The sequence below is a fragment of the Homalodisca vitripennis genome, chromosome 6 (genome assembly GCF_021130785.1).
Source record: "Homalodisca vitripennis isolate AUS2020 chromosome 6, UT_GWSS_2.1, whole genome shotgun sequence".
NCBI classification, from domain to species: Eukaryota; Metazoa; Arthropoda; class Insecta; order Hemiptera; family Cicadellidae; genus Homalodisca; species Homalodisca vitripennis.
Genome location: NC_060212.1, coordinates 111,883,000 through 111,904,467, shown reverse-complemented (window position 1 = coordinate 111,904,467; position 21,468 = coordinate 111,883,000). Strand labels below are relative to the sequence as shown.

The following is a 21,468-nucleotide window of genomic DNA, read 5'->3' as shown; positions in this document are numbered from 1 at the left end:
TATAACCAAATTATCATTTTCAATTTTGTTGTTTATTGATTTTACACTTTGCAAATAGTTTTAGTCTTGTATTTTGTTCTGTACATTAAAGTTATGACTTTTCTGAATTTTTTCTATTGTTTGATCTACTAACACTCTTGATTGATTTTGTTTGTCTACAGGTAAACTTGTAATTACTGTTTCACTATTCAGTATGAGTGTGCTTATATAATTTTTTCTATTTGTTTGTGTAAATTATATTTCAGTCCCTTGTTAAGAAGCTCTGTTTCATTGCCCTGTTAGTATAGTATTTGACTTGTTAATAATACGTGGGTTTGTTGTATGTACGTGGGGAAGTTTCTATGAGGGGGTAAATCAATTATTGGTTCTGTGGGATTTTTAATAGATTTAAGTTGATTAAGTTTCTTCTCAATACTTTCTTTCTTTATTAATTTTTTATTCTTTGATCAATGTTGTAAAATAATTCAAAACATTGTTGAGGATATAAGAGATTTGCAACATTGAGGTGAGTCTCATATAACTGCTTATTGGATGTTTTTTCTTGTAAAGTTCATCTATTTCTGTATTTAACCACGATTCAATTTTGTATTCTCAGCAGCAATTTTGGCTTTGGTGGCTTGGCTGCTCTTTTGATTTACAATTTATTTTCTCATTCACAAATTTTGGAATAAGATGATCTTTTAAGCATTGTTTGTTGAAATGAATGTCCAATGATATGTTGTGTATTTTTAACTTTACCTCTTTGTACTTGTAGGCTAGTTTAGCTTGGTGTGAATCCATGGTTTAAATTTTTTTCATATGAGCTGAAATTTAATCTGTTACAAAATTTAAAATATTTTGTAGATATATTAATTTTATCAAAATCAGACCATTCTTATGGTACCACAAATTCAAATCTGATCAAAAATAAAAATAAATCTTTTTAACATTTTGAACAGGAATTTGGGCGATGTGCAATTTGTATTATTTTTTAAGCACAATATACTCTATGAATAGTAAAAGTTCATCAAAAGCATTGGGGCTACTTATTTCTCCAGATTTTTTTATCAAGTTTTATTTAGTTAAAAATATAATTAATTTAAAACATAAAAATGTAAGAAACTTGGATATTTGGAAACAGACTTGGAGATTGCTATGCAACTGTCCATATGCCTTTTTGATAACTCACATTTGGAAAACATGTTTGGTCAACTCAGGTTGGTTTACTAGCACAGAGGTTTTAGACACTGTCCTGTATGTAGGAATGGATATTATGTTCAATTTGCTCTTTTTTGCCAATATATTTAAGTCATAAAACTTGTTGGTTGGTGATAAGACTCCTCATGTTATAGGAGGTTGGTTTGAGCGTTGTTTACGACACTGATGTATCTTATATCAATGTATCAGAGGCAATCACCATTTATATTCTTACACATCTATATATTTTATATGAATTGTATATATAATTGAGCGGAGTGCATCAAATAAAGCCATATCATTTTAGAAAACAGTTTAATATAAATTTATTCAATTTACAAATGATCACTTCTCCGTCAGGGTACTTTATACAAACAATATACATGTTGAATGGGACAAAATGAATTGGCAAAGACAACGTTGATGTAGAAATGCAAGTGTTAACCGCCGCCACCGCTGAGTTCATCCTCATACTGCTTGCGGAAGCAGTCTCCCACGGGGAAGAAGTCCCAGCATCTCTGTTGGTACATGTTCCACACGTACGTCTCCTGACCAGTGTACTCAGTGTCTGGCTTGTTGATCAAGTGCATCAGGAAGAACCTGCAACAGCAGTAATTTAGTGATAACTATAATATATTCTTACTACTATGATTAACCTCACTCGTGTGGGTAAAGGTAACTTTTTCCTCCTAAAATCTTTAAACTAAATTATACTGAGCTGTATTAGAAATCATTCGGATACAATTTTTGTTTTACAGAGGCTTAATTTAGAATGCTTGAACGTTAAAAAGGACATTTACAAAATTCTGGACGTAAATACAGTTTACATCAGTTATGTTTGTCAATAAATATTGTGTGAAATTCAATAATTTAAAGTTTAATGTTCATGGGAAATGTCATTTTGCCAAATTTGACTCACTGTAAACCATATTTTATCAAATTAGACATTCTTTCCCTCCCATCCCTGTATGTTTTTTCTACACTAATGCACATTAAAACCTCCATGCTTTTCAACATATAACTGATATTCATGGCTATGAAACAAGGAATAGGCTAAATAAATATTGTTACAAAAAGATGTAATTACTCTAGCACTCAAAACAGTTTTGTATATCCGGGCATTTAGTTATTCAGTGCATTACTTAGTGACGTCAAAGACATGTTTCTAAACAGGTTTAAAACCACTATTAAGTTATGGATAACTGAAAAATGCTTGTACAGTGTAAGTGAGTACTTTGATGTATGGGGTAACTTTTAACCTGGCTTTAGTCCTTTAGCATCACTGTATGTTATAAATTTTTATTTAATTTTATTTTCTTGATGAATTTTAAAAATGTATTCGTACTTAATAAGTATAGGCTAGTGTGTAGTGTGGATTGTTGTTATCCACATGTGATTATTGTTATGTATGTTGTTATACACTTTGTGTTCTGACAATAAATGATTGATTGATCGTAGTGTTTAAAAAAAAAAAAAAAAACTACAACCAAAACATTACCTAATGGTACTTCTTTGTTTAATCGTAGGTGGATCGTCGTAGGTGGTCAGTAGACGAGTGAAGACGCATTGTGACCTGTATTCCGTAGTTTAGTTTTAATGATTAGTGTTTTGTATAGTTTTGTATTAAGTGCATGTCTTTAGTGTTAGTGAAGTTGACAACAACATGTAGGTTGTGATTCCTGACTTAGGCGTGCCACAGCGCTTTAGTAAGATTTGTTTATTTTAACTTAGTTTGTAATTATGTATTAGGTTAGTTCTTTACCTGAAGAAGAGATCAGATTGCAGATCTCGAAACGTAGTGTTACTGTTTTCTTGTTTCACTGAACGATGGCAAATGTCCGGAAAAATCCTGTTTCCTTAATGGTACTTATCAATTACCTTTCAAACTTTATAAAAAATCAAAATACTAAAAACAAATTTATAGCTATGTAAAAATTTTGTATTCCTTCAATTTTAAACATGGTTTTGCTTGTAGACCAAGCAAGAACTTTGATATAAACAATTTTACTGATTATAACATTTCATTTTAACATTCTGTATAAAACAATGAGTAAAACCAAATAACACAGTCAAATTATTTGAATTAAATCGGGATTTTCATACATTTCCAAGATAACAATTTATAATTTGTTATTTCGTAACAAATGATCAGACATCTCTTAAATAGCCCACTTAGTTTTTTTTTATTTTACGTACAATTCAAGTTTTTCCTTTGTTTTTTGTAAGAATTACTTGTGAAGTTGGAGGACATCTATATAAGAAGCTCCTTTGGGAGAAGTAGTGGGCAAGAGCATTTCATAGTCCAGCAGATTGTTTTGAAGTCAGGACAATCTAAATGTGCTTCGAAAGTCCCAGAGGACTTCCTTTGGAATCCCAGGTTAAGATCATATTCTGTTTATGAATTATTTTTTAATAAGAGTTACCAAATGGTAACTGTTTCCTAAATTAATACTAATTGAATTTTAGGGGGAAATACAAATTATTTTATTTAGGACATATCAGAATCAAATATCTTCATTTCGTGCTGTACATACATACAAAAAAGGGTTAAGATATAAATTTTAAAAGTACATTGTAATGTACAACTGCAATAACACAAAGTAATTGTGTAATTTAACAATGACAATTGTCTCTTATGCAGTGAAAAACTCACTAAAACTTTTTCCCCTGTATGGCAATCCAGTGAATTTTTGTTATTGTTATTATTCTTTTATGACCTACAAAGAGATTTATTACGAACTACTAATATTTCATTTATAAAAATTGTTGTAATCTGAACACAAGAACTCTTCCAATGAGTGGTCACCCATACGCAAGAAATACTCTTTAACCATTTCCATAAAAATTAAAAAAGAAGAATATTGCTTGATACTTCAAATGGAAAGTTATTTAAAAGTTTAAACTCATGTGGATTGCTTTTTTCATTGTAAAGACTCAAATTATGTTGGGCTAAATTTAGATCTGTGCAATGTCTATTACTATAGGAATGGAAATTGCTTTGAAGATTTACATTAATTTTTACTTACATGTAATTTGCCAGGTTGTGTTCTTGTTGCACATGAGTGTCGAAGCCATGCGGCACTTTGTCAAAGTAATCCTTCCCTATGCCACAGATGAAGCAGTTGGACTCCATGTCCTCCTTGACACTCTCCAGCTGGTCTCTCAGCTCACCAAAAGCGTCAATGATCAAACCTGAAACAGTTTTAACATTTATTGAAGGAATTCATTGGAAAGTAAGAAACACAACTTAACTACAACGGTTTTAAAAGAAACTCACCCTGAATGATAGCCAGCAGAATAATGATAACGAAGAAGAAGAAGGTGATGTCAAACATGATTCGGTAGACTTCGTAATCGTCACCATCTGGAGGTTCTATTTCATCACCGATACCTCCTCCAGCTCTCACACCCTTGTACAGATGGAACACGAAGCACTAAACACAATAACCTCAAATTAGGAAAACGCAAAGGGAAGACTATTCAAATACAATAAATTACAAGATAAAGTTATTATTTGAATAAAACTGTGTAAATGATTAATTATGAAGTTCATGAAGGGTTGGGAATGAACTTAATTAGACATATAGCAGGTCAAATGTGTGTTCTATGCCAGAAAACAAGAAACAACAATGATTCTCAGCTAAATGAAATACTGGAGAATTTTATTTGTGACTCTTGAGTGCAGTGAACATAGGTGAGTCATATTACTTTACCAGTCTTGCTATTAAGGAAGTACTTTTTATTTTGTTTGACACAAATATTTAATCATTATACTGGTATTTTACTTGAGCTGATGATAAAAAAATACTAAAATTAAACATTTGAATAAATTTATAAACATTAAATTAGAAATGACTGTTTCATCACAGTGGATAAAAAACTAATTTACTTCTCTAACACACACCGGAGTAAACAATAAGTTGATCATATTTAACACCACATACTTTTACGTGATAAAACAGAACTATAAAAAAAATAATTATCAGCACAATATCAAATATTATTTTGCATTTTAAATAAAAACAAAATACATTACCGTTAACATGTCATGGCACTTTTTATCCACTTCTTCATCCTCCTCTTGGACATAGAACTTCCTAAAGAAGTTGAAGGCTATTACCGTGTAGATATATACGATGATTGTCAACAGCATCACAGTCAGGACCAACTGGAAGTCAAATACAATTATTAAAAACAGACAATTAAGATTTCAAACAATAGAATGTGAATAATGAGATTGATGCATTAATCAGTAGATTTCAGAACCGTCATGATATTAAAAATGTTTTAGTGAATTTTAGCAATGAAACACTGAAAGTTATGTGGAAAATGAAATATACAGGCAGATATTAAAGCGGAATAAAAGTAACTGACCTGTTTTCCATTGTGTGTTACGGACTGCAAGATCGTACGCAGAGTTTTGAAACCGACAGCAACATCCAGTAAGTGAGCAGCAAAGAAGAAGTTGTTGAAGTTGCCCAAAATTGAGAATGTAAAGTACCACAAGCTGTACAAGAAGGCCTGCAACCAGAAGAGTAAATTTTACAAACTACCAGTTGAATAAGTAAGTATCAGTAGAATGTTAATTGACTTTTTACCGTAATTTGACTGACTGCATTTTTAATGCTATTCACATATATAGGGTGAGTTTTAAGTCCCTTCCCCCCTATTTTTTTTTTTAAACCCGTAGAAGGTTAGGAGGGTTAAAACTCGTACATATTCGGTAGACCTAATTATCTTGTTTTTCATGGGTCATTGGACTTCTCCCCCTCCAATGGGGGCCGAGTCCACGACGAGTAAAGCCGAGATCTTAAATGTACGCATAGGTTGATATGCACATCAATTAAAAGGTCTCTGTAAGTAGAATACAATGCCGGCAACACCGGACCTCAAAAAGGTTCATCTAATGAAAATTACAAGGGTGTTAAAATGTACAAAAATAGTAATGTGCTATTATCTCTGGGTTTTATCGCGCAACTTTTTCAAAAGTTCATTTCAAAACAATTTTTCTATTGCTGTTTATTCTTTAAAAGAAACTTTATTTTGTTGTGTTTATTGATTTTAAGGGATCACTGGAAGTCCGAGATCTTGGAGTTAGTTAAACTAAACAGGAAATTTAATAAGAAGTCGATCATGTGTTGTGTCGCCTTTGTAAGTATTTTATTTAAAGAATTGTTGTCTTACAAAGGTTTTAGACCCATTTTTTTTATTCCAACAGCGATTCCGGTTTTCTCTCATATTGTACGATTTCCGTACTAGTAGGTTGTTACTTACCCTTTTATTGAAGTAGATGCTCAAACTGATTGCCTGTTATTCCTGACAGTAGTATAGTCTGTTAACAAATTCACTCCTTACACGGTTAGGATTTCTGGGGTTAACTTCCTGCAGGCCTCAAGTAATTCTGTTTCGAAGATCTTCCACACATGCGATGGTGTACAATAACTCACAGATTCAAGTGTCCCACAAAGAAAAAATCCAGTGGGTTCAGTCAGGGGACCGTGCGGCCATTCTATTGCCCCGTGTCGTCCATATCCACTTACTCACGAAAATGAAATTAAGGTAACACGAACATTAAATCGTAGTGTGGAGGAGCAGTCTGCTGGAACCTTTCTTCTTCTCGATTAATCCCCACAATTAGTGCGAATTGGATTTTCTATTTAATGGATGAATATTTTTTTGGAGTCATATGTAAATAACTTTCTCCATTTAAATTTCGTCAATAAACAGTGGTCCAATTCCGTGGTTACCAAAGAGACTGCCAAACATTTCCTTTCTGGGGATCTACTGGGGTAAGATGTTCTCTTGTGAACATGGGGATATTAGGAGTTATCCCAGTCTCGGGGGCAGTTGTGTCTATTCACTAAACCATTTACGTAAAATGTGACTCTCATCCCCTAAAGCGCTAATATTTACGTGTTGTTGGATTTGCTATAATTTGTCTATCCATAGTTTCACAGAATCTGCAATCTTCTGTCGGGTCATCTTCATTTAATGGTGATGTTAAGCCTAATTTGTAGGGATGAAATTTGTGCTTCTTCAGGGTATAGTTATTGCTTTGCGTTGTGATACCCCAATATTGTTGCTATTGTCTCGAGATGTTTGAGGATTTTCCACAATGTACAAAAGAACCTCAAATCAACTTCTTCTGACTAAAGGAGGACGGTCTGAACGTTTTGCATCAGTAACGCTAAGTCTTCTAAATTTTGTTATTAACTGCCTTTAAATAGGTTCTGTCTAACAGTCGTTTCTGGATGGTTTTTTTCATTACTAATGTTTCATTGTTTCGTGGTTAATTTTTCCCAGAAAGCGCCAAAAATAAACACTATGTCAACTTTTTCTTGAAGAGTGCGAGACATGTTTCTAACTTTAACAGCACTAAAACAAAACAACGTCAGTAGCCCACCCTGCAAAAAACTAAAAGTCAGATACTTAATGGGCCCAAGTAACTGAAACCAAAACATAACAAGTCTCTGGGATACCCCAGATAACCAAAATAAACTTTACTTTGTACATGGACACAGGGACTATGTCATAGATTACATTTAAAATGCCAGACCACAGATTCTGTACAAAATTATTTATTAACAAAATTAGAAATTATCCTCCTTTTTTTAATTCAGATGTAGTCACCGTTCCAGTGTTAAAAAAGGCAAGTTAAACGACACATGACATTGACCGACTTCTTAGTTAAATCTTTAGTTAACTTCCTAGATCTTCGACTTCTAGTGATCCTTAAATCATTAAACACACAAAATAAAGTTACTTTTTAAAGAAATAAACAGACAATAGAAAAAATTTGTTTTTGAAATTTTTATATAACATTTATATAGACAATTACTGTTATATAAATGGTTAAAATGTAAGCAATAGGTTAAAATAAAATATTATGTAGATTTAAATGTGATTTTCCCTTCAAATAGTAAGCTAGAACTAGAGGGGTTTATATATTATTTTTTATAAAATATATTATACAGAAATATTATATATATTATAAATTTTTATATATAAATAACTTTAGGATTTTATAAATTTTATGATTTTACTTTTTAAATTACATATATTTATTTTAATTATAGATATAATTATGATATATATATTATTTTTTAGTAAATACATATCATAACTATGATAAAATAAATTTTTTTTATAAAGATTATATTTATATTATTTTTTTTATTATTTAATTATTATTAAAATATATTATTATTTATATTATATTTTTTAAATAATTTTTTTTTTAATAAATATAAATTAAGATTAAATATATATTTTATATGTTAATTGATTTATTATAATTTTTATTTTTAATAAAATAATATATAATAAAATTAATATTTTATTAATTAATCTTAAAATGATTTAAATTATTTTTTAATATAAATATTTTATAAATTTAATTATATTCTAATTTTAATTATATAGCATACTTATTTAATTATATTTTTTATGAATGATTTTTAATAAAATTTTTTAATAGATTAATTAAATGATTAAATATTTAATTTATATTATATAAATATATATATAACATATATTTTTTAAATATACGATAATGAATAGTAAAATTATTTATAACTTTTAATTTTCACTTTTTTTTATGTATTATATTTATATTTTTTTTTAACATATGATAAAATTTATTATTTTTTATAAATAATTTATTTATTAAAATTTTAATATTTAGTATTGATTATTTTATTAATTTTTAAATATATAATTATATTAATTAAATTAATTTTATTTTATTTTAAATATAATATAAATTGTATAAAAACGCATGATTTGTTATTATGGTTTTGCTGAATAACGTTTTTGAATTTGAATTTGATAATAAAAAAAATGACTTTTAAAAAGTTGAGCGATTAAAATGCAGTTAATTAGCACTTTACTATTTTGTACATTCTTAACACCCTGTAAAATTTTCATTAGGATGAACCTTTTGAGGTCGGTTTGCTGGGCATTGTATTCTACTTACAGAGACCTTTACTTTTGATGTGCATATCAACCTAGCCTTACATTTAAGAATCTCGGACTTACTTCCTTGTGGGCCCGTCCCCATTGGAGGTGGAGAGTCATGAAACCCATGAAAAACAAGGATATTTAGGTCTAACGAATATGTATACGGGTTTAAACACTCCGACTTATACGGTTTAAAAAAATAGGGGTGAAGGTGACTCTTAAAACTCACCCTTGTATTAGCAACATATTAGAACATTACTGAGAGCTACAATAACATAAATCTTTCTCTCCATTCTGATCATCTTTTCTGATCTTTTTACAGTCTGATTGTACCTTGACATTACCGATGGAATATTTGAGGAACCATAACCACAAGAAAAATTATGTTCTTAGGAATGTTAAAAATATAACAAAATTTCAACATCAATTTTCAATTTAACACGTATACGTCAGTGTTTATCCAAACCTTTTTATCTGCCGTTGAATTTTTCAATAATAATGACAAAAACTGTGTCGGTTTTTACGTCAAACGTCTAACAAGGAAGCAATGTAGGCTTCACAATTTTACACAAAAACAGTTATTTCATTATGTTTTTTTTTTTCAATTTTTCTATGTGTACTCCAAGGAGTGCCTAAAAAAAAATAATTTACCTTAAAAATTAAGCAATTGTGTGCCCGACGGGGTACACGATAGTCTGAGGTATTTATTTAAGCTCAGGATCAAATTTAACAAACCACCTAGACAGGCAAACAATAAAAACGCAATAATGAAATGTATAGTAGCTTGTACCCTACTGGGTACACGTCGTTGTGAACATGTTAACTCATACTTGTGTCAAAGTGAAGTAATGGAAAGTACAAAAGTATGGGTTTATTAAAGTGTATGTTGATTTAATTGGGTATTTGTGCTACGTAAGACCAACAAACAACACATAGCAAAATTATAGGCCTGACAGTTTAAAAATAAACTTTAGACAAATATGTATTTTTATGATGAAAAATATTCAGTTTGTAATATGGATTAATGTACAATAGCTTTTATAGATACAAAACACACTTGAACAAGAATGTTAGCTTCTTGTGTAGCGTGTACTCACATTGTCAGTGATGGTAACTCCTGCTTTCCACACCTGGTACCTCCAGTCGATATTGAGAATGCTGGAAAATGTACAAAAATATCTGATCTGCGCTTAATACATTTTTTGAAATAAATTTATGGAATACAACTATAGGGCTTACGAAGCACAAGTAAAAGATGAAGTAAAGATTTACAAAGTTTTCCAAAATCAGCTTCACTAATCAAAGAGAAAAGTAGTACTAAATGATACTTTTGTTATTCCAGTGGCTGCTCCTGCCACTTGACATTAATACACTTTCACTTGCAGAACAAAAGCCACATTCTTTGATAAAGGAAATCTCAGAATAAGTTTTAAACACCATGATGGCAGAGTGATCAAAGTCCTGATATATAGGACTATCATGAGTTTGAGATATTTTGAATTTAGGTTTTGACTAGGTTAGTGTGATTATGATTTTACTATGATGATCTGCTGCAAACTCCAATCATAGTAAATCTTTAATGGTGGCTGGCTTGAATAATTAAGAGTGTTGGTCAATTCTCATGTAAATGTGAAATTAAACACGTTTCACAAATTTTGTCTTTATGAGATAAAAAGCAAATAATTTATCACTAAAAGTAACATCCTTAAGCTGCGTTTACACCAGATGTTGCATGCAATTTGCTGTTTATGACATTTTGTAGACGAATTTAGGTTGCAGACAAAATACAGGGTTCCTTCTGTGTCTTAAAACTTTTGTTTGTAATATAAACGCAAAACACTCAGTAAAGATGGCGGAAGTGGAGGATGTTGTGCTTGCAGCAGCATGCTGTGTGATTTTTAGCTAAACAACGAGCACCCGTAGGTACTGGGTAAGGCTGTCTTTAAAAGCAAGATCTGTGCACAGGGGACATGATTTATTAAAAGATTTAAAGAGAGATGACTAGGACCCATTGGCAGGTGAACTGGTTTTGGTTTTTTAGATACTCTTTTTTGCCTTCCTAATTTCCCTGTAAAATTTTGTGGTTTTGTTCCTTTTGTTCTTGTCTTTGTACTCGGATAAGGTTTGATTTCCACAGCACCGGTCTTTCTTGATATTGTTCTATTAACATTATGATTTGCTCTCTCAGTTACTCCATATCAATTGCAAACACAGATCACTTGCTGACAAGTGGCACTGAAACAGCGCTGCTTCTTTAGTCGATGACAAATGTTAACACATGTCGCAATTCTTTTATCTTTACAGACTCTCGGTTGAAAACAAAAATTGTGTTGCAGGCACGCCAAATCTGTCAGCAACACATATTGTTGCGGACAAAATAAAAGCTGTTTTGTGAAAAGTCATGAACAACTGTCGTAAACACGTGTCTGCAATTTTGGTGTAAACGTGGCTTTACAGAGCAAAGGTATTATTTATTGTGTTGTTGTTAACAAAGAATTAAAGAAGCGTTGTGCTTCTATAGCACTTTTTAACAAGGCTAAGTGTGATCATTACACTCACAAGCTGACGAGTCCCGTGCTCTCCTCTGCTTCCTGAGAGCTGAATGATGTCTTCTCCATGCCAAGCAGGTTGCTGATAGAGTCAAAGTCGTACGACTCACTGTACTTCTGGCGGACCTTCTTCTTTACAAACTTGTCCCAATAGTTCACCGGGAACGATCTGTGCAGAGAACATTTGTTGTAGTTGGATATTTTAGTCATAATGCTATCAAAGAGTGGTGTAAAGATAAATTAAATGGATAAAGGAAGATAGCAGAAAAATGCAGGTTAAGTCTTGTCAGTGACATAAGCATATTTTATCAGTACCATCAATCTTTCACTATATCTACTCTCCCCCATATTCTGATTGATAAGATCCATACAAGTTAGTGTCTCATTAGGACAGGCAGATTAAGGCTTTAAAGAGGAACAGGATATCTTTAAAAATAAAATAAATTACCAAATTTTTAATACCCTTAAAGGGTAACATTATTGTATTCAAATATCCTTCATTCACAATAATAGTAATAATATTAATTATTATTATTACAAATAGTCTATATTCAAATTATTTTAATTAATTATAGTACATTGATATTTTATTTTTCTGTTGTTTAACTGTTTTCATAAATATGAGGGCTATTTCAATAATAAGCTCATTTGCTCATTTGTGTGGTTAATGAGGGGGTAAAAATATAATGTTGCTGTGAAAATACTACTTTGTGTGAGTGAAAACAGATAAAACAGATTAAAGTTTTACAACACCACAATTTTAGTTAGGGTGGACTTTTGAGGTCAGGTTTGTAGCACTGTTTTCTATTAATTAAAAATATCTCTTTATTTTATGTAAAACTCAACTTATGCTAACGTTTAAGATTTCCTTCTTATCTGTGGGCTGTCCACCTGATGTAATAAAAAAAACTAATTGTTGATAAAAAGTATATTTTTTATAAATAGTATCTATATACAAAGTTTTATTGCTTCATTTATAATGGTTGAAAAAGTCTTCTATAAGTTCCTGTTATGGAAGATGACTAATTTAAATCAAAACCTGGACTCACAAACACAACAAAGAATGTTTGTTAATGTGAGTAGTCATTTATTTATTTGCTAAAAACTATCACATAAGAATATACAATCAATAAGTTAAAAAAAAGAAATAAGTTTTTTGAAAAGTATTTCAGAATTAGACCTTGCAAAAAATTGCCAAGTGACCTTTTGTGAACCTGTTAAGGATAAACTGTTTTGTAATAGTTGAATTAAATTGAAGTCACATGGCACAATAACAATTTTTACCAAGATGGTGTAAGTCGTATTTAACAGGGTGTTAGTTGTAACTCACTTGGCCGAGATGACCAGCTTGTCCCAGTGAGACTTGATGTCATCGTCCTCGGGCTGCTCTACCACATACAATCCGTCAAACTCCAGGCGTCGGGCGATCTCCTTCTCTCTCTTGAATATAGCCAACGGCACCTGTCGGCAAGTTGTCAAGTTTGCAACTTTGTTTTGAAAACAAAATAACTGTCTAGTAAAAGACATGTACATAACAAGATATGACACAACTTGACACGTCAAAACATGACTGAAAAGATTATGTAACTGAGGTGTCATTCTGTTACAATTTTACTTGCAGTATTTTTTTAATGCAATAGAACTTTGGATAATCATGTGACAGGTATTTAATTGGATTTTAATTCCATTTTTAATAAACTATCGTAGATTATTGATACATTACAAGTGATTAATGATTTAGTATGGATATGAGCAGGAAAATGTAGATGGTAATTATTTAGTATGGATATGAGCAGAAGATATAGATGGTTAGCTCTTTTTCTTAGGAAGGGCTTCTAAAAAACTCCAAAATCTCAGGTTGAGATACCTTCCTTCAGCTAATGGTCCCCTAGTTTACACTTCAGATAAGTTGTGACTGTACCTTCAGGTGATAGTAGGCGATGAGCATAGCCAAGGAGACGAGAGAGTGAAGCAGGGCTGCCAACCGCATGACGTGTGCCATGTAGAAGTAGTCTTCATCCACGTGGACCAGTTCTATGGCGTCCTCCTCATCTCCTCCTTCCTCCCCACTGCCTCCACCCTCTAGTCCAGCACTTGTGCCCCCTTCCTCTCCACTTATTGCCCCTGCCCCACTGCCACTGCCCTGTAACTCTTCAATCAGATCCTCCACAGAGCTCGCCTCATCACCACCGTCCTCCTCACCCAGCGATGTCACCTATTCAACCACAGTACTGTATGTTATTCTCACATTATATATTATTTTTATTAACCCTTTGAGTGCCACAGCGTCGCTAATTTTGACGGTACGAAAAGTGCATAAAGTGCCAGCGTCGCCAATTTTGACGTTTCGTATTTCGATAATATTTTATATAGTACAAGATTATTTTGGCCAAATAATCAGACGGCTGTATTCAATCGGATCCAAACTATCAATAAATACGAGTTTTTATGTTGTTTCTCTACTATTTTATCTGTGAAACGTATGTTGTTTGGGTACTTATCAAGAAGCCACTATTTTTGGACGAGTTTTCCTTATCGGGGACAAAATAAATTACAGTATTAAAAACTACTGACTTTATTTAACCTATTTTGGAATTTACAAGTTATCACGACAATCAATTAAATCAAAAACTATAAGAACAACGTTTCATTATTCGAAAATGTCAGGTCATTCGTGTGTCTATTTGGAGACGATTGGAGATAGGAAGTATGACTCTTCGAGTATTTTTTAGATTCATTATGGAAGAAGGAACGTATAACGAAGTTTATTTTGATCTCTGATAAGGAAAACTCGTCCAAAAATAGTGGGCTGTGAGTACCTGTACGATGATTCTGTCTTCTAGTCACGCGACGTAGCGGACGGTAGCGGACGAGTACCGTGTTGCGTAACGGCATTTCTTGTTGTTTATGTGCCGATAACCAAGCATTTGAGTAAATACAAAATAAAATATTAACTTATACAGTATTTTACTGTATTTCTTTACAAAAGTAATGTATGATTTGAGTTGTGTTCAAGCGAAAAACGTGAATTTTCAGTGTAAATATTATTAGGGTTATTGTTTATTAAATGTAAACTTTTATGTAAATATGTTAGCAAGTATTTGTTTCTAAATTTACTAATTATATTTATTTGTGTTATATTAATGTTTTATTAGATTTATTGGGAAAACTACATCATTACTAAGTAATTTCTAAACTCTGACAAATGAAGTACAGTTTATAAAATGTCGGTACCGGGCAGCATTTTGTTAATACATATAATGCCATGTTTTTAAAATTCTAGAATAAGATATTACACATGGGTTTTATTTAGAATCATATGGCCTTTATCATGGTATAAAGAAAAAAAAATCTTAAAAATACCGTATACACACAAATTAGGTCGAAACTTAACTTTTTATACAAAAGTAAAAAACTTTTTTTATAAATACTGAAATTTTTATATTTTTATAAATCAAATTTTATTTGTAACGATATGTATTACATTCTGAATTTAATAAGAAAAAAAACAACAACAAAATGATAGAAATCTGTTTGTAGTTATTTTACAACAGCTTTTTTCCCAAAAGCTTACAAATATGCGAAAAACAGCGTGGCACTTTATGCATATGCCTTCGGAAAATACCCGTGGCACTGAAAGGGTTAACATCAAAATTGGTTTATTGTAAAATTAGTTTATAAATTGTTCTTTTTAAAAGCTCAAGCAGACAGTTTTAGATGTTTAATTACATTCACAACTTGAAAAAGAAAACATTAAAAGTGATTGCATTTCCCAAGTAAGTAGTTGAGGAATAATACAATTTACAATGAAACTACTCCTCCAGTTTATTGCTAGCTCATAGTACTCACCCTATAGAAGAGTAGCATGAAGTTAATGCAGAAAGCCAAGACCAGAGCAACATACTTCAGGTTGTAGAAGTTCCTTGCTAGATAACTGACCAGACGCTGAGTATAGCCGTTGAAGTCAATCTAGAAAGTTAAATTAAAATGTATGTAACAAGAAAGTATAACTATCGTTTAGAGTGTTAAAGCAGACAGGAAACAAAATGCAATGTGTGTGCTAACACAACAAGCATGAATACGATAATAAAATATAAGAAATTTAGTAACGGTTTAAATTTCTGGTATTGATCCAGGTTGTGAAGTTGTACCAGAAGGAGATCATGAAAGTGTAGCTCAAGGATTAGATTTTTAACCCAACAGACAAGACGTTGGGATTCACTATCTCTTGGAGTTGTCTGATAAGAACATTGGCAAAAATGTACGAAACAAATAATGATCATATCTTTTACGCACTCCATGTGTATGGCAAGTGCAAGATATGGGCAGATGGATTATTGCAAAATACTAGAGACACAAAATTACAGCAAAGGGATCTGGATAGTGAGTAGCATTCCACCACTAGTAAAATAAATTGATCTAGTTCTTTTTACTTCTAGAAATACCCTTTTAATTGCTTTAGACTACAAACATCTTATTGTTTTGTATTTGATGTTTTCTGAGACCTCAAATATTGCTAAAGATTGTAATAACTATAAAACTAGTTAGAAACATATCATTTTAAATGGTTCAGTGATAAGAAGTATGCAAAGGAAAGGTTAGATATATTCAAAACACTTCCTTGTGGGTGGAATTTTACCTGGGAGAAGGCAGAGGGTTCAGTGATCACTTCCTGTTTATGTTCCGCCTCCACTGCCGCCATGACCGCCTGTTGCTGAGCTGCCACCTCGGCCACTGCAGCCGCCTCCTTGCGAGCAGCCTCCCCTCTGTGATCACAACAGAAATATAGTACAAAACGTACTATTCAAATTTTACTGTTTTATATACTTAAAAAAAGAGAGGATAACCTCTTTTCCATTCTTATTAATGAGCTCAGTGAAATGGATCAATGTAAAAGATCGTTATCAGGTAGAATAAAGGGATGAGGTATTATATACACAAAAACAAAGTATTTAATTTTCTTGAACTTAAAAATTTAAATCAAAGGATTTACAAATTATTTCTCTGAATGGTCTTCTCTATCTCCATAAAACAGTAAACTAGAGTCCAAGTAGTGCATGTCAGCGAGTGACTCACCCTAGCAGATCAGCCAGAGTGATGTGTGGGGTGCCTTCCCCTCCTTCTCCCTCCGCCTTGTGTTCCTCCCCTCCCTCACCTTCTGGCAGAGGCTCCGCCCCCTCCTCTGCTTGAGGTGATGATGGAGAACCTTCATGCAGGGCCTTCAACCTATAACAAACCACTCATCTCGCATTAGCTGAGCTGTCTTCATCAGATATTATACTTCATTCAAATATAACATTTTTGACTAACTCCATATTATTATAATTGGAGAAGTTTTCATGAGAGGAATGTAGTTTTCTCTCAGAAATAAAACAAGAATAGGGATCAGAAGCATAATGTCCGCATCTAGATCCCAATTCTATCTAATGATGTAATATTGTATTTTTATAAATAATTCTTGAAAGAGACATACATTTTAAGACTTATTCTCTTAGTTTTACTTTAAAAGGAATTTGAAATTGAACATTACAAGTTTAACACATCAGAAAGGTTCTTCATACCACAAAAATCAAAAGCTTGGACAAGAAACATTCAAATTTTTTTCTGAGTCAATTATTTTATGAACCGACTATACAGTTGTGGAAATTTTAAAACGACTTACTGTCCGTTGTCATCTTTTCCACCTTCAGCTCCTTGGTTGTTACTGTCATCCGAAGACGCAGGTAGCGCCGGTAACACTCGTAACGGCCCCACTCTCTCCTCCTCCTTCTCCTCCACCACAACTTCCTCCACCTGAGGACCTCTCATCAGGGACATCAATAGGCCTCCGATATACCTAGCACACCGTACAAGACATTCAGTGGGGTACTTGAGTCATGTGGGTTAAACTATTGTCACTACTTTACAAGAATGCACTATAAAAAGTAAAGTTTATTCCAAAGGCATGTTACTCAGAATCAAAATTCCTTGATTCAGTCTGAAGCATGACAACTGTGGTGCTATTTACTTTGCTACCAATAAAAAAATTATTATTATCGATTCGTTAGTCTAAATTACAAATTTTATTTGGTGTATAGCTAAATTAGAAAATTTAAGTTGAAAATAGAATTAAAGTTTTATAATGGAATTGCGAACAAGTGTATTGCTAATTTGTCTTTTAGTGAAGAAAGAAATTAAGACCAATGAGTGGATAAGATACAATGTGGTAAATAATTAAAGATTAAAGATTTAAGCAGAATATTAAAGAAATAAACATCTCTTAACCATGACCTCTTTTTTAAATTTATAACACCTTTACCCACAAATAAAGTTTTAGGGAGAACCGTATGTTTTATTTTATTTTATTTAAATTTCGGTGAAATTAAAACTTTTCTGAAAGGTAACAGCTCAAATCCTTTATAAAAAAATAAGTTATTTATGGAATGAGCATTGATGTCCTGTGTAGTCTTGGCACTTATCTTAGGTCAATGATTTTTACAAAGTTATTGTTAAAAACCAAATCATAAACGAAAACTAAGGAATGTGCACTTTAATGGTTGGGTCTGATATACTTAGATATCTATTTGTCTGTTTTTATTGAACAACTATTGATATTATTAAATTTAATCCTCATTAATTTATCTTCCTGAGACCAACTTCAGGCTTCTCTAATGTTTTGTTAAAATTGATTGGGAATGGTATGTGGACATATAACCTCGTGTAACATGATCAAAAGTTCAAATCTCTGAAATGCCAGACTACTAAGCTACTACACTAACAACACCCCAAAGTGCCAATTTGAACACAAGTTTGCAAAATACATAAAGAACTGAATTTTCATTTAGTTTTGAAGTAATTACATGAATCATTTTATGTATGAGGAATATTATGATCACTTAATAAATGTATGTATTTTTATGAAAAATCTCTTGATACTAACTTGGTAAACATGTTGAAAAGCAAGGCTATGTCCACTGTCATTGTGATATGTACATTTTCAATTTGGTATATTTTGTTTTAATTTGGCTATATACCTCTCTTCTTTCTGATAAAGATTGTTCCAATAATTTAACATGAAAGTGACAAGAGCGGGGTTTACACTCACTTCAAAACAACCGAAACACTGAATCCTGCATAGTAGAACATGTAGAAGAAGATCTTGAAGAACCCAACAACCAGCTCCACGGTGCTCATCTGCTGCATCTCGTTGATCTTGTTCTTGATGTTGGATGGAGAGAGCATGCTCAGGACAAAGTACAGTGCATCCTTGGCGGCTGTGATGCTTCTTCTGATTGGGTCTTTTGCATTCCTGAACATAATCATGGTGTTTATTTTACGTAAAGTAACAAGACTAAAATTAAATGTAAAACATGGAATTTTCCAGGTGTGTCAAAACTTGTAAATGGAAAGATAATTTAGATAGATCACAAAACAACAACGTGTGAGTAAGGCTGGTTGTAAATTAACTGAAACATTTTATATGCCAATGGTCTTACGGGTATTACAATTTTAACTCTTCTGTATACATATTTTTAATATAATTAATTAATTATTATATAAAACGAAAGTTGAACTGATTGCAATAGGATATATTCACAATGGTAAATTTATTTTTCTTCAAGAACAATTGATATATTGTACAGAAAATTAAGAAACAAATATGAGACATGAGAGCAACAGTCATGTATTTTTTCAGTCTTCCAGTTGATATGTCAACATTCGGTGTTTTATTCACCTTTACTTTTATTTAGAATTTTCCACTTACCTCTCCTCCTCATCGTCAGTCATGTATGAGTACGCAGCTTTCCTGGCCTTGCCGCCTCCTCCACCTCCATCATCCACAGCCATCAGCGCACTGGCGTGCTGCATCTCAAAGATGGCGTCCTCACAGAAGTTGACAAACGCTTCCAGCTTCTCCTTGTCACCTCCCTCTGTCACGATTGAGTAGAAGAAGGCTCTTTTTGATTCCTACACATTCGTTATTTGTAATAGTATCGTCAGAATATACAAATTTTCCAACTATGTCACTGTTAAGAGTAAACAAGAGAAAGAGAGGGACAGAAATACAAGAACAAAAAATTGGCATAATTTGAACTTTTTCATAAGTCCATAAAATTTAGTGAGATATTGTCTTTGATCACAAACATCAGGACACATTTATTTTGTCATATAAGCGTATTTGATAAAAAAATACTTTTAGACTAGTTATAATTTTTTACCTTGATCTGAGGTTTCTCCCACTGTTCAATGTTGGACTCCTTAATCTCAAAATAAACTCGCTCAATGCGCTTACTTCCACCCATGATCTCAATTCTGCCCAAAAACGGTTCAAAGTAGTTGAGGACACTTCCAGCTGTTTCCAAAAATCTCGCCAATCTATAAAAAGTATAATCTGTACATCTTCAATGAAAGACAAATAATAAGCCTAATGTATCAATATCAAAAGATTTACAGATAAAGGATGGTGTTAAAACAGGGTTAATTAAAGAACTATATTTATTTAATAAGCCTCTTGTACTAATCTTATTGCTTAATTTTATTGAAAATATTTATTTGACACTAAATGTAATGAAATGGAAGAGACATTTACTGTTCAAAAGAAGTAAGTAATAATCAACTTTATATTTCTTAACCTTATACAGCCCTGTTTTAAACAGGAGTATAATAACTAAAAAATTTTATAAAATAAAATAACTATACAGAAATAAATTTATGAATCACATAGAAAGATTGCAACAAAAACAATATTTATTTAATTAAAAAATAAAACTTTACGTAAAGTACAACTTTTTATAGTTTTAACATATAACAGTTTGTGTTTGTTTTTTCCAATTGGAATAAAAAGTAACAGGTACTTGAGAATGTGTTCCAATATTTGACATTTGTTTGTTTGGCTGTATCTTGAAGAATGTTGAATTTCAGCAATAAAGTACATCTCTTGAAAGACATTGTTGGATACCTGTCAAAGTAACTCAAACGTTAACTCAATAAATTGTACAAACTGAATTTTAACATGTAAATCACCCACTGTATGACAGTGAAACATTGTAAACAAGATGCTCCAAACAGAATGAACTAATTTTTCAGATATGATAAAATACTTAAAATATATCAAAATTAACGCATGAACTACAATATTTTAATGTAATATGAATCGTTAATAAATTATGTATTGTATAAAAGTTTCATTACTATAAACATTATTTACCTTGGCTCATTGGGCATATGTTCAGACAAATTGGTGAGCAAAACTGCCAAGTTGAAGCCAATTTCTTTGGCAGGTTCGTGGAAGCGGTCTGTGAATGTCACATAGTCAATCTTGCCGTCATGGTTGGTTTCACAGCACGATAACATAAACTCTATTTCTTCACTGAAAACACATAACTCAATCGTTACTAAATGGTGGTAAAAGGCACAAATAAAAACAAAATAAAAGAATAGTGTTTTTAGATTTTTCAAGTAAAGAGAAAATAACTTTTGGATATTAAAATGTACTATCTCAAAACTGATATAAAACGCATGATTTTAGAATACTTCTTTGTTTAAAGTTCGTTATTGACACCATTATATGTTACAAAATGTATAACAAAACGTTTTGAGGATTAGAATCTCAGTAAACTATACTCCAAGCAATTTTGGGTTTTTTTGAATCTTTTTTATCTTCTTTTCTTCTTTATTTTTGTATGTATTAATACCTCCCCAACCTGATGGAGAGGATGGATTCCAATCCTTGAAATGTTGTGTTATACCTTTTATAACATACAACAAAGAAACATTTCTGAAATCCTGTTATCCTTACAATACT

General features: G+C 31.8%; 1 protein-coding gene across 1 annotated transcript in view; it reads right to left on the bottom strand.

Moving 5' to 3' along the window:
* Nucleotides 1-1,482: 1,482 nt before the first annotated feature.
* Nucleotides 1,483-21,468, bottom strand: part of LOC124365519 (ryanodine receptor-like) — a 310,046-nt gene continuing 290,060 nt past the window's right edge. The window contains 17 exon segments of the mRNA XM_046821504.1: nucleotides 1,483-1,776; nucleotides 4,203-4,368; nucleotides 4,454-4,610; nucleotides 5,213-5,344; nucleotides 5,551-5,697; nucleotides 10,233-10,293; nucleotides 11,695-11,853; nucleotides 13,015-13,145; nucleotides 13,606-13,899; nucleotides 15,534-15,653; nucleotides 16,324-16,450; nucleotides 16,761-16,910; nucleotides 17,347-17,520; nucleotides 18,769-18,972; nucleotides 19,429-19,631; nucleotides 19,883-20,039; nucleotides 20,872-21,033. Coding sequence (XP_046677460.1) covers nucleotides 1,617-1,776; nucleotides 4,203-4,368; nucleotides 4,454-4,610; nucleotides 5,213-5,344; nucleotides 5,551-5,697; nucleotides 10,233-10,293; nucleotides 11,695-11,853; nucleotides 13,015-13,145; nucleotides 13,606-13,899; nucleotides 15,534-15,653; nucleotides 16,324-16,450; nucleotides 16,761-16,910; nucleotides 17,347-17,520; nucleotides 18,769-18,972; nucleotides 19,429-19,631; nucleotides 19,883-20,039; nucleotides 20,872-21,033 — 2,704 coding nt within the window. The 3' untranslated portion in view covers nucleotides 1,483-1,616.